Genomic DNA, 14,578 nt, shown 5'->3' with positions numbered 1-14,578 from the left:
TTATGCATAGAATAACTAAACATGTGGAAATGGTGTATTTACCATCAGATAGAAATCTTGGTGGTTTATGTACCAGGCCTCCAAAATACAACTACAGACTCCCTGAACAGGAATGTCGATCAGGACCAAGAATTGGAGCTCTGCAATTTTGTCTTCTGCAGCATCTGCCAATCATGGGGTTTCCCAGGAACAGATCTCTTTGCTACCGCAACCAATATGATAGGTCGTCTTTTCTGCTCTAAGGGAGGTGATTGCAGTTGCAATTCTTTGGAAGATGCCCTGATAATACCATGGCTGCATGTCCCATGCTTACTCCTCTCTACCTCTGATTGTCAAGATGTTGATCAAACTGAGACAGGAAGGAGTGAGGCTTATTCTCAGAGCACCATCATGGCTGAGCTAGGTGTGGCTCGTGAACCTCTTTCACCTTTCAGTGGCAATGCCTTTCTGCCTTCCCTTCAAGGAGGATCTCCTGTAAGAGAACTCAGGCACCCTGAACCATCTCAGCCCTTTATTTTTGAGTCTGAAGGTGTGGTTCCTAGATGGTTCTTGGGTATAGAGTTGACCTGTTTGTCAGCACACACACAGGCAGGGACACACCCAGCTGTAGAATCACACAGAGTCTGCAGTTTATCTCTCTGTGGGAGGGCTCAGCTAGGGGAATGCCCAGCTCTCCTGTGCATACACCCTCTGGAGTGTAAACCCCAAATTATATTGTCTTGCGCTATATAGAGATCTACATAGCATATGCTCAAAAAATCGCCCCCTCCCTCTATGTGGAGGGAGATATGCACAGCTCTCCTCCCTCCCTCCCAGTTATGAATTACACAAACTGGGGTTTGGAATAAACAAAAAAGTTTATTAACTACAAAAGGTAAAATTTAAGTGATTATAAAGAATAGCAAACAGAACAAAGCAGATTACTGAGCAAATAAAACAAAAACATGCAAACTAAGCCCAATACACTAAAGAAACAGGTTACAAATAGTAATTTCTCACCCTAAATGTTGTTCTGGCAAGTTGCAGAGTTTCTGCAGCTCAGAGTTCGTTATTTCTCTTCACAGGCTAGACCCCTGTCTCAGCCTGGACTCAGCCCTTGCCTTTCCCCAGCTTAGTTCCTTTGTTTCTTCAGGTTTTTTCAGCAGTCTTCCTTCTTGGGTGGGGAGGCAATGGAGAAGAGCCTTGATTGACTCACTTCCCCGCCTTAAATAGGATTTACATAAGGCAGGAATCCTTTGTTTCCAGTGGAAAAATACCAGCAGTATCCAAGGTGGTACTCCGTACCAGGTGACATTATCACATAACCTTGCAGTGTTAAGGCAACCATGAGACAGGGTTTACTTGTAACGTCCACAGGAAGGAACTCCAGGAATCAGCATCTTCAAAGACCCATTCTATTATCTTTCCTAATGGCTCATCCAGGCTGATTGCATACTCTCTGGTGGGCGTTTCCCAGGTGTAACCACCGTTGTAATTGTAACATGGTCAATATTCCTAACTTCAGATACAGAAGTGATACATGTATACAAATAGGATAATGATATTCAGTAAAACATAACCTTTCCAATTGTATCTTACATGACACATCTTGCATAAAACAAATCTTAGTTATGCCATATTTATATCATAACAATATTTCTCTGAAGAATATGGGCTGTAGCATTACAGAATGATGTCCAGTCAGTCCTCTTATCTATCAGGAAACCTACTACTTTTAAAACTTACTTGTAGAAGAGGAAACACTGTCATTCCTGATGTTCTTGCCACTCTTTTCCAGACTCAGAAGTTCTGATGTCCAAGATCCTTGATTTCCTGTTGGACTTAAAGACACAGTGTTTGCCAATGAGCTCAGCAGAGTACACTTAGAAGCTGTTAAAGCCTTCCTCTCACCTATTGAGAACTTCTGAGTTTTAGCCCATCCTACCACTACCAGATTCCTTGTTCCCCGTGGGATCTTAATTTAATTCTCAGTTCCTTAATGAAACCTCTCTTTGAACCATTGGCTACCTGTTCTCTCTGCCACCTTTCTCTCAACACCTCATTCCTTATAACTGTCACTTCACTAGATGGGTGAGAGAACTCAGTGTGCTCATGACAGACCCACCATTCACTACATTCTACAGAGACAAGTTCACGTTATGTCCCTATCCTTGTTTTCTCCTCAAGGTTTCTTCTTAATACCATATTAATCAGGAAATCCATCTACCAGTGTTCTATCCAAAGCCTCAGGTCAGAAAGGGTCTCAACTTCTACTTAGAACCAAGGCCTTTATGACCTCTCCCATATTCTTTCTATTCTTTGATGAAAGGATAAAAGGGCAGCTCATTTCCATGCAAAGACTATCGAAGTGGGTCTTAGGTTACATCTTAATATGGTATGAGCCTGTAAGAATATAGCCTCTTCACAGAGCGAGAGTACAGTCCACAAGGGCTTGGTCAACATCTCTAGACCTTCTGAAAGATGTTCCATAGCAGAAATCTGCAGTACTACAACTTGGTCCTCTATCCATACATTTGACATGCAGTACTCTATTGTACCTGCTTCCAGAGCTGATGCATTTGGTGACACAGCCCTCCAATCTGTCTTGGATTTGCCTCCTCAACACCCACCTCCATTTGAGTTATTGCTCGATAGTCTCCTACAGTGGAGCACCCAGAGGGACATATACTCATAAAAGGAGGAGAGGTTACTTACCTGTACAGTAACTTGAGTTCTTTGAGATGTTTTGTCCCTATGGGTGCTCCACTGTTCCCCTCTGCTGAAGAGTTTCTGGTTTCACGGTGGAGAAGGAACTGAGTGGTGATGGGTTCACGCTTCTCTATATGCCTTCATATGGGAGCACAAGGAGCTGCTCTGCACAGGTGCGGACCCACAGTCACTGCTTTATTGTCTCCAGTCCAGCATGCACAGGCGCGCGCACATCCTACAGTGGAGCAGCCATAGGGACAAAACATGTTGAAGAACTCAAGTTACTGTACAGGTAAGTAACCTCTCCTTTTTTTATTATAAGAACATAAGAAGGGCCATACTGGTAAGATCAACAGTCCATATAGACATATAGAACAGTATCCAGTTTTCTGACCATGGCTAATGCCAGATGCTTCAGAATGAGTGAACAGAACAGAACAATTATTGAGTGATCCATCTGTCGTCTAATCCCAACATCTGGCAGTCAGAGGCTCAGGGACACCAAGAGAATACCATTGTGTCCCTGACCATCTTGGCTAATAGCCATTGACGAATCTATCCTCCACGAACATATCTAATTATTTTTTGAACCTAGTTATGCTTTTGGCTTTCACAAAATCCCCTGCAATGAGGTTGACTGTGCATTGTGTGAAGTACTTCCTTTTGTTCGTTTTAAACCTGCTGCCTATTAATTTCATTGGGTAATCCCTGGTTCTAGTGTTATTACCCCCTTCACATAACACTTTGCAGTGGTGTTTAATGAGAGACTTATGGATTTGATAATGGGTTATGTAGCCTTTCTTTCCTGTTTCATTCTGGTCCCAGTCAGTGGTAATCAAAAATCAGTGCTTATCTCTTCAGTGGCCTTTGTGTAATGAGCTGGTGTTTGCAATCCAGTGTCTACATCATAAAAGCCACCATCAAATTGACATGGTAAGTTAGTAGACTAGTTAGAAGGGCATGCCACTGAGTACTGAATATTTAATAACAAAGATTATTACAAGAAAAGATTGTCTTGTTGGAAACTGCTTCCTACTATCAGTCAGGTGTATAGAATACCAAGTGTCTATATTACATTTCAGAAATATGTACATAGAGAAAAGAAAAACCTTGATATCTTTTAATTTTAAAGATTTTGTGTCTGTATTTTCAAATGAATGTTTTAGTGTGGCGATAACCAAGAGGGGAGTGGAGGCAGGGAGTATTTTTCACAGCTTTGTCAAAGTTATTTCCTAGAGATTTGCTGCACTTTGGTCTTTGACCACCTTTTCTTCCTGCCTCAGTTATTTTGCCTTCACCTATTTGTTTGTTATTAGCAAGTCTGCTTTTGACCAACCACCTAAAACTTTGGGTATGAAATCCTGGCTCTATTGAAGTCAGTGTGGCCAGGATTTTACCCAGATGCTTGAGTTGTACTAGTCATCTCCAGCATCGCATTACAAATAAAATGCAACTAAAATTTGGATGTACCAATATGGCATTTATTCAGGAACAATTCAGTGAAATGTGGATAGGTAATTTATGTTTTAACATCAGAACTATGAATGAATGAACGAACAAACAAACACAGGTAATGATTTTGGTACCCAAATTTGTGCCTTTCAAATCGTTAAAAAGAACAGGTTGCACAGCGGAATTATGTTGTTGAATACCTGTTCATGTAACTACATTAGCTTGCTGAGCATTTAGCTCTTGAATGTGGTCAAGCCATCATTAATTCAGATGGTTTATTAGTAAACTGGATCAAAACTTGGAAAATTATTCGACACGCATGAAAACCATGTAGAACCCTACCCCAAAGACTTAAATACTTGAGCAACTCACTTGAAAACATTTTGGTTTTCAAGGTTATGTGACATCACATAGGAATCACATTTTTATTTTGTGGCAGGCAATATGTGTAGTAGGATCAATTTTTTGTAATTTGGGAATGGAGGTGGGAGTTTCCCTGTAAAGCTACTGATGAGCACCCTTTCCTCTCTCACCCTAATATTCTGAATAGATTGAATTATGGTGTCAGCGGAATTAAATATGTGAGTGGTGGTTATAGAAACAGGATGCTCTGTGTGTCAACAATATTTATACATTTATCCATCCTTTTCTAAATCCCATGCTGAAATTTGTCACTTCAGATAACTTAGTTTCACAATACAGCTGTTATTCTGTGTCCATCTGAGATCAGTCTCACTGTGGATATGTATAGTGTGTGTGTTTTGTTTGAATTTGCATTTGTTCTCATTCTTATTCACAAAGGACCAGGAGAAGTAGTTGGGCATCTGTCAACCAGACTGTTTATAGAGCTAGACTTCAGCTGTTTTTTTGAAGGTTAGTAAGCCAATCTAATGTATTATATTGTAGTAGTGCTGTTTAGTAGTAGTTCACAAACTGTGTATGAGGAGGTGTAAACCTTATTTGATTTCTTTTACTGTTGGATTTGTGATTTGTTCAAGGATTTTTGATATTCCAGAGAAATATGGAGTCACCTTAGTTGAGATCTTCAAAAAGGCCACTTGATAGCTCAAAAGCAGCTTTTGGAAGAGGAAGAGCAGCCTTACTATATAGATTTTGTTTGTTTGTTTCCACCCCTCTCCGCATCAAACGGAAGAGTATGCCATCTTTTAGGGGTGTTGTTATACTAACAATCTTTATAGTTTGTATAGCTGTGTATTTTGGAGTGGAGAGTGATAATACCCAAGAACAGTGGCAGAAGCCATTCAAAGGCTTCTGAATGCTTTCTCCCCACCATCAAGAACATTGTGTTGTTTTTATTTAATTACTCATTAGAAGTAGACTTCCTTCTGGTTGGAAGTGCTTATCAATGGCAGTATCCTTAATTTACTTGGCTACAACCTAATAAATAGTACTTGTTACCTCAGATGAACTCTAATACTCCAAATTATTTTTTGTTGTAAATTGTTACTCATTCCTGTGATCTGTCCTCTGTAGTAATTGTTTAACACCTTTATGCATAAAAACCTCGTTTTTCTATAGTATATTTGTCTGAGACGGTTCCTACTGTGATACCTTGATACCTTGATATTTTAGTTCCTGATGTTTTCTGTTTGAGTGTTGATTGCTAGTACAAAAAGGGATCGCAATAGCAGCTTTGCCTTGTTCCTCTGTGTAAATTAAGTGGGAGTACAAACTGTTTCTTCCTGCAGAGTGGAACAGTACCAAATCACCTTAATCTAGTTAATGTATTTATCCAGAAAGCCCTTGTGTCCAATATTACAAACACTTGTAAGGACTTTGTGAGCATACAGAACTTTTATCTGCCCCAAAAGGTCCTTGTGTGGTGTCTCCAGTTGGACACTCAAAATCACTATTCAACCTTGAAATTTAGGCCCAAAAGTGTGGAATTAAAAGAACTCATCAAATGTCTGGAACTTTCACTTGATTGCCTCTAGCCCTTTCATTTACTGCCTAAATGATTGATGTAGGCAAACTAAACAAACAAATGGTCTGCGGGCAAGTATTGAGTGGGCTTTATTCTGCTTTTAAGCATTCATGACAGTTTGGAATAGGGAAAGTATACAATTCAGCAGCCAGTAATTTCAAATATATAGTCAAGATGTATCTAGGATTGCTTTAAACACCAGTTGTATAGGAAGGCTTGTTCAATAGAACAACAGGAGTGGCCTCAGGCTGCCAGAATGTACCAAAGTCTTACTTCCTTGATCTCTGTTGCCAAAGTCTGGTAGCTGGAACATGGAAGCTGATATGATTATACACTTTTGCTATTATAGTACTTTACCAAAATAGTCTGTCAATGTATTTAAGTGATATTTCCCACTTAACATTATCCTTTAGATACCAAAATTGAGATAACCAAAATGCGTTTAGTTCTGCCTCCCCCCCAGGTCAGGGTGTTGTGATGAAATAGTCCTTCTCATACTTTATAAGAATAATTAGGGGGACAGACTCATGTTTTTTCATTGCTTTGGTTTTAGAAATACAAAGCAAGTTAGTTATTGGTACTCAATTTTAACATTTTTTGAATAAAGATTTTTCATTTTAAAGGTTATAGAAGTTATTTTATTCAGTAACTTTCCTAGGTATTTTAATTACTCATTTTCCACATACAGAAACTGAAATAGCAAGTAACACCTCTGTAGCAATTGGGATGCATAACTCAGTTTAGGCTTATAATTATGGACAGTATTTGATTCCAGTTATTTTTATACATCCAATTAATGATGTATGGAAGACTTACACAGATTAGCATAGTATAGTTTGTCAAATATTTAAATAGCTGCAGTAATTTCAGTTGTTCCTTGTTTTCTAAAAGAACACTATCAATCAGTTACTTCATTAAGAGGTATGTAATAGAAGTACAGATGTTTTTAATACATAAACTTGTGCACTTATTTTGAAATGTTACAATTTAGTTAGGTTTGACCTATATTTTACAAGTACTAGTATTTACAAACGATCTGTGTAAATTATATACCACAATTAAAAATATAGCCCTCAAAACCAGAGAAGAGAGAGATTTTTGACTAATAGCAGGGTAAGCCCATTCTCTTATTACACTTCTACATGTTCACTTGATGGCTAAGATCATAAGTTAAAATTGTATACTTTTTTTATTTTAGTCAGGAAGCAGGTTTAATAGTCTTGTATTTTTGGGATTAAAAACTTGGCTAAACCATGACTTAAAGGTAGTTTTGTGGGTTTTTTTAAAATGGTCTTGCTTATTCATTGTCTCCTCCTTCCTTCAACTCTATGATTTCTGTTCTGCATACAGTGGTCTATTTTGAATGTTCATATTAATGGGTGATGTACACTTTAAAAATTATCTCCCCCACCCTACCAGGTCTTAAAATAATTCAAAATGCTGAGGTCTTCTTCAGACTCTGACAAATGGATGTTGCATCTTCTCTTCTGCCAGGACTGAATCTGACCTGTGTGTTAAACTGGAAGACCCAACTTTGAAAGAGGCTCAGGGTTAGTAGGCCATAGCCAGCAATAATAGTGGTACACAACACTGGCCCCTGGCACGCATGACCTTGTGTTCCTGCAATGTGGTAGAATAGCAAGTTGTTTAAAGAAAATTTGCATAGTTTGGGTGAAAGGATTTATAAGCCCTTAGTACTTCTGTATTATAAGTAACTTACTTTTCCCTAGTTATATAGTCTTTAGTTATTAACATACACTAAAGGGACATTTCAGAAGCACCAACCAAGTTGAGTTAGCAGTTCTTTGAGTTTTACCCTGCATTATGATAACTCTTTTGGTAATTGGAAGTGTGATGCGATAAAGTAGAGTGAGGTATCCAAAGCACAATTCGGTATTAAGGCAGATACAACTATGGCTACTCTGGAAGAGTGACTGTTAGTTGCAAAATGTATAGACTTCTCTAGACAACAGTATTAAGCTGCCCAAATGACTCTGGCTGGTTACATAAAACCTCGAGGATAGAGTCTTAAAATGTAAGATATCCATTGTGTGTCAGCCGAACAGTGCACAAAAGCAGTTCAGGTGAGGAGAGGCATGAGCTCTGGCATTTGCACATATAGAAAAAGATTTAATAAAGTCATTTATCGAAGGCCAAAAATGCTGAGATCCTTCGAGGGCAATGCAGTAAAAGAGCTGGTACCACGATACTGGGGTTAACAATCCAGTTGAAGGCCACAGAGAGGCTTGATATGAACCTGAACATAGTGATGCGGTACTTGGAAATTCAGGATGGCATTTGATTGCAGTATTCTTCAAATAGAAGTTGTATGAATAAGTACAATACCAGATAAGGCTATAGAAGGAGCCTTCTGCCAAAGGATGTCAGTCCAAAGGGGTGGGGAGAAGAGAAGGATAAAAAGCATCAATATTCTTAAGATGAAATTTTCCCCGGGGTTAGGAAAGTGAGGCCTACTGCATTTTTACAGTGCCCGCTTTAAATCATGTACACACCACAGATGTTCAAGTATAGCTCTTATATTTGTATTTAAACCAATACAGAGAAAAGCAGCAAGTAGAAATCACATTTTCCTTCTTTGAAACATGGGGGAGGTATGATGGTTTGTCATTGTTTTAAAAGTCCCACTCTCTGTCTCTTTCATTTGGGCAAAAACACCCAAGTTCAGGCCTGACTGCTGTTGAGGGCAGTGGCAAGAATTGTGGTCCATTGTGTTGGGCAGGAGGTGGCAACAGTGAAAGTAAGGAACTCCTTGTTTGTTCTTTTACCTGAGGAAAAAAATGAACAGGATAAAATAGTGCTGTACATACAAGTCCACTGAAACTTTGTGTACATCTTTACTAAAAGTGCATGAAGGGGTATAGCAGCAGCCTTGTGTGCTATGATGCTGGAGAAACCAGAGTTTGAGACTAGCTTCGTCACTCCAGAGTAAATTGACCATGAATGTTAGTAAATTTGTAATCAAGTTAAATGATTAGCTTGACTTAAAATGTTTTTTTTCAACCAAAATATCTCAATGGTTAAGCTTACTTCAATAAATTTTCATCCTTTAAACAAGCTTTCAAATTCCATTTAACACAGGACATGATTGCTGTGTTATGCATTGCACAAGATTCTAGATGATATGACATTTTGTAAAAGAACTGTCTGCAGCATCCTGGCTGTTAGAGGGTGATTTTACTTTACCCAACTTTTTAATATTTTGCTATTTACTTAGGCTGCAGTTAGCTCATCTCAACAGTTAGTACACTCACCTGTTTGAAGAAAGTGTGTGACAGCAAACTGCTTGCTGATGGCCTGGATCATAAAATGGAAAACACAAGATTATGCTTTGAAAGTAAGTGTTGGTGTTTGTGGAAGATGCCAGATTGACCATGCACTCTAGGCCCTAGGGTTATTTATCCACTGAACAAGTGCAGCCTGAAGAGAGGCAGCACAAGGTTCCTTCGTTCTGTGCCTCAACTTTACTGTGAGGGCATTACTAGAGGCAGTGAGTTCATTGATCCAGTACATTCAATTCTCAGCCTCCACAGAAGCCATAAAGTGTTCGAGAGATATATCATCCTGTAGAAATCTTGCAGAATTTAACAGTTTAAACTAGTTTCTGGAACTAGCCCTTCCTGAGTCTCCTTGCCAAACTGTGGTTTTTCAAACTTGTTTTGAGAAACAAGCAATCCATTATCCAAGAAAGCTTCAGAATCAGTGATGAAATAAGATTTTAAAAGCATGTTGAAGATCATTCTTCAGACCAAGTCAGTGTTGGCCTGGCACTTTGACAATTTAGCATTGTGAAAAGAAACCCAGATGCATTTCATCTTAACACGGAATTTATCATCAGTTGTATATGACTTAGTAGATTCCAAGTTCACCTTAGGTTATGCTATATCTTATGTTGAAGTGACAGTGAATGTTAGGGTTCACAGGTAAGTTACCTTTTCTCGGGGTCCTGTTGCAAACAGAGTTCTATCAAGTTGTGAAAAGCAGGGGAAAATGTTTTTGAGGACGGAGTTTGCAGTCTCTCGCTAGTCATTGTGTGTGTCATGCTTTCACCAATTCCCGAATCCACACCTGATTGGGAATTCTTCATTCTGGATTCCACGCATGGGAAGGTATTTATATCCCAGAGACAATAAGTGGGACCTTTCAGCTTATGCAGCAGCATCTAGTAGAAGGGAAAGACAGTATAAGAGTTCAGTGGCTATATTAGCCTCTAGAGGCTGTGATGAATTGGCAGTATGTTTGTACAACTTATGAAATCCAGTTGATATTATGAAAAACAGAGTTCCTCTATGTGGATCTACCACTTCTGACAGGTTCTATAGCAACTTCACAGCAAACAGGACAGTGGGAAATACCTGAGGTTAACCACAGTGCTTAAACCCAACAAAGATTATAATGCAAAGCAGCTGCATCTTTAAGAAAACCAGTTTGAGCCTAACTCCCTGAAGCATCTTTAAGAAAACCAGTTTGAGCCTAACTCCCTGAAGAGAGGGGGTAGATAGGACTAGTGGAAACTTACCCAAAAGACAGAATCAAGGAAGCCAGGGCCAGGGCGTGGTGTTTAAAACCAAACCAGACAGGAAAACGAAGCCTTGGACAGGAGAGAGCAAGGTCACAGAAGCTGAAGGAGAGATCATATAACCACCCTATAACCCCCTGCACGAGGCAAGGAATACAGGTTGAACCTCTCTAGTCTGGCACTCTCTGGTCTGGGAACATCCGGGGTCTGGCATGATTTTAGTTAACCAGATGTCCGCTTATTGTGGGTGTGGCCAAGTTTCCTGCGGTCCAGCAAAGTCTCCCCAATCATGGTTCTCAGTGTTCTGTGCTGTTATTTAGCTCTAATTTACCCATAAATAAGTCTTCTAAGAGACCAGCAAGCAGTGGAAGTGTTGGTAATGCTGCTAAGCATAAGCATGTATCAATATCAATACAGCAAAAGGTGGAATTTCTGCAGAAATTGGAAAAGGGCACAGTGGTACGTACCTTGTGTGAGTTTTACAATGTAGGGTCATCTACAGTGTATGATTTGAAGAAACAAAAGAATAAAATCCTTAAGTTTTTTGCCAAAAGTGACAGTGTTTTAACCAAAAAAAAAAAAAAAAAAAGTGTTCATAAGACATTGAAGGAGGGGGAATGCAGCAATTTAGATAGTGCACTTATACATTGGTTCAAGATTCGTAGGAACAAAGGTGTTAGCATTTCAGGCAAGATGATGATGGCACAAGGAAAAATATTCCACAAAAAAACTTAACCTGCCACATGAGTGTGACTATTCACAAGGGTGGCTTCAGAAATTTAAAAACTGGCATGGTATTAGTCTATGTCATGTGTGTGGTGAAAAAAGAAGTGCAGATATGGAAGCTACCGCTAAGTACGTTGACAAATTTGCACAAATGAGAAGTTATCTGCTGGGGAAGGTATACAATGCTGATGAAACTGCTCTCTATTGGCATTGTATGCCCAAAAAAACCTTTGGCTACTGATGCAGAGGAGCCACCATCTGGTATGAAGGAGTGAAAGGACAGGGTAACTTTCCTTGATTGTAGCAATGCAGCAGGTATACACAAATGGAAGCTCATGGTTATTGGGAAAAGTGTGAACCCAAGAGCATTCAAAGGGGTGAAAATATTTCCAGTGATATATCATGGCAATAAAAAGGGATGGATAATGACTAATCTATGTCTCGAGTGGTTTGAGAAATATTTTGTACTGGAGGTAAGAGCCCATTGCACCTCGGTAGGTCTGGATCCAAAGTGCCAAATTGTGCTGATTCTCGACAGTCGCTCTGCCCACCCTAACACAGAGCTGCTTGTCAAAGATAATGTGGTGGGCTTGTATTTACCCTCAAACTGTTCCTCACTGATTCAGCCTTGTGATCAGGGTATCTTACGATCCCTGAAGTGTATGTACAGGTCTGAGTTTCTGCACCAATTACTAGTATTGCTTAATGATGGGAAGAGATTGACAACATTTAGGAAAGAGTTTAACCTCAAGGATATGATTTGAACACTAGCTAGAGCCTGGGAAAGACTAACTCCATCTACTCTGAAGAATGGATGGCACAAATTGTGGCCAGCCCTAATGTTTGAGGACAGTCCTGACATCAATGACGTGTCCAAGTTCACTGGATTTCAAGTGTCTGAAAACCAAAAAAAATAGTTAGTGAGTTAATGGAGTATGCCAGTGGTACATCCCACCCAGTAGTGCTTGAGCTGGCCAAGGATTTGGGAGAGGAAGATTTACTAGACTGGATGGAAATCGACAAAGATGCACCAATTGCTAGTCAAATGACGGACGAAGAAATTGTGCAAATGGTACAGCAAGGGAAAAACAAAGATAATGAAGAAGTCAGTGATGGTGATGAAGATGTTGCAGAAAAAATTTCTATAGATAAATGGATTCAGTTGGCAGCAAATTTAACAGAAGGACTGGAGCAAACACATTTCATTTCTGAGCAAGAGATCGTCTCTCTCGACCTGACATGAGAAAAACTCATTAAAGAAAAACCAAAATACATGGGACAAGCCAAGCTGGAAGATTGGTTAAAGGTAGCGAAGAGCGGCGGTGAGCAGCACTCTACAGTCGAAAATCCTGTTACCTCCACTTCATCTACCCCGGATATACCTATAGCAGAGACCCCAGATGTAACTCAAATGTAATTTGAGTTAGCAGTTCTTGTCATATCACTTTGGAAGTGCAATTCAGGCATCATTTTAGGTGAGTAAATTATAGATTTACCTGTATTTCTTTTTTATATTATTTTGTTTTTTATGCTTTATCTATGTTTTTCCTTGTGTCAATACAGTAAAATTGTATAACACTAACACTTTGTTATGAAGAGAGCCGGTAAGCCTTGGCTAGGCAGTGTTGCAAACATGGTTCCATTCTCCTCGGCGAGATAAAAATAAAGAGACCCGCTTGCTACAATATTGACCTCCCATCGTTCAGCAAATTCTCTGGTTTGGCACTGGTCAGGTCTTCAGGGTGCCAAACTAGAGAGGTTCAACCTGCACCTTTCTGTGCCTTTCTGGATACCAATGGTCCCTAAGGACTCCCAGGGGAAGGGTGAGCTAGAAAGTGGTATTGTGGTTAAGATATTTTGTATGATCTACTCTTCTTGGCTTTCTATGGTTTTGTATTGAAAAAGACCAAACGTATGAGTGTGTGTGAACTGCTTCTGGAAGAGGGTGTGTAAGTATGGGGAGTCCAAAGAGTCGTCATTGTGCTCAGAGGGGCTAGGCAGTTGGACAAGATGGTTCCTTCTTTCAAAAGTGTGTCACACAGGTGTGTGTCTAAGGCAGCAGTTCTTAGGACAAATTTTTTTGGTGGCCTTAGAGTGTGGCCACCAACTCTTGCTGGTGGCCGCTCTCACCCTTTTTCCTAAAATACTTAATTAGCTTTAGGAAAAACAAATAAATATGCACATATATATGTCCAAATCATTGTAATTTTTTTTGCTAGCTAGTAAGTCTTGTTAAAAGCGATATTAACAAACATACAAGTATTGCTTTTCACAACAGATTTACTCAGCCCTGTCAAGCCTTGGGACAAATTAAGCCCTGGATGGGTGGGGGATCGGGGAAGGCAGCAGGGGGTGGGAACCAGTGTGGGGGCTGGAGCCCAAAGCCCTGTGGCCAGAGCCTGCTACCCCACTGCCCCGCCACTTCAGGACTGAAGCCCGAAGGCTGAGCCCCACTGCCCCGGGAAGGTGGGGAACTCACCAGCTGGCTGGTTCTCCAGAACTGTGCCCCAGGTGTCTCCAAAGGGGGAACAGGGCCCAACCCCTGCTGGCACCCCAGCAATCAACACCAAGACAGTGCATCCAGGAGCAACAGGGAGGGGCCACTCACGACTTTGCCCCCTCCCCCCCCCATAACAGCCCAGGAGGCTGTAGCCACAAGAAAAGCTCCTGGTGTCCGCATGCAGCCACGGTGGCTGCATTTGAGAAATGCTGGCCTAGGGCCCGTAAAATTGTGGTAGTGACTGCACCCTGGTCAGGCTCCAGGGACAGAACTTTTGTCACAGGACCTCTCAGAAAAACAAGGAGTGGGAAGCTCCTCTGACCTAGGAAGCAGCATGTATGTTTGAAATTTAAAAAAAAAAAAGCCACCCTTTAATATATTTAGTAGTAACTTTATTATTAGACAGTATCTGTAAGAGAAAAAGTCCTGTGAATGAGGTTTTGAGAAGGATTTAAGAGTATTTAATGTTTTACCTTTGCACAAGGCATATCCTGAAATGGTACATATCCATTGGCTAATTCACATGCTGTTATCCCCACACTGTAAATGTCAGACTTCACATTATACCCATACAAATCCTGTGGGAGACAAAAAGCATATCAACTCACTGGGAACTACTGAATATGTACTGCAAACATATGTATGTGCAGATATACTGTAGATATAATACAGGTTCAGGACCCAATCCTGATATCCTATAGCCAACAAGCTGTGGGTGAGCTGGTTATAT

General features: G+C 40.2%; 1 protein-coding gene across 6 annotated transcripts in view; it reads right to left on the bottom strand.

Moving 5' to 3' along the window:
* Positions 1 to 6,380: 6,380 nt before the first annotated feature.
* The window catches only part of STRADB (STE20 related adaptor beta), a 33,050-nt gene continuing 24,852 nt past the window's right edge, over positions 6,381 to 14,578 (bottom strand). For 5 of the 6 annotated variants that reach the window (XM_073306421.2, XM_073306420.2, XM_073306424.2 and 2 more), the window contains 4 exons: positions 14,322 to 14,426; positions 10,036 to 10,265; positions 9,358 to 9,400; positions 6,381 to 8,871 (listed from right to left, as the gene is read on the bottom strand). In XM_073306421.2, the coding sequence (XP_073162522.1) occupies positions 8,719 to 8,871; positions 9,358 to 9,400; positions 10,036 to 10,265; positions 14,322 to 14,426 (531 nt within the window). In that variant the 3' untranslated portion in view covers positions 6,381 to 8,718. The remainder of the gene's footprint in view (positions 8,872 to 9,357; positions 9,401 to 10,035; positions 10,266 to 14,321; positions 14,427 to 14,578) is intronic. The other variant, XM_073306425.2, reaches the window with a different exon arrangement.

Source organism: Lepidochelys kempii, chromosome 11 (assembly GCF_965140285.1).
Source record: "Lepidochelys kempii isolate rLepKem1 chromosome 11, rLepKem1.hap1, whole genome shotgun sequence".
NCBI classification, from domain to species: Eukaryota; Metazoa; Chordata; order Testudines; family Cheloniidae; genus Lepidochelys; species Lepidochelys kempii.
This window is presented reverse-complemented; position numbering and strand designations above follow the sequence as displayed.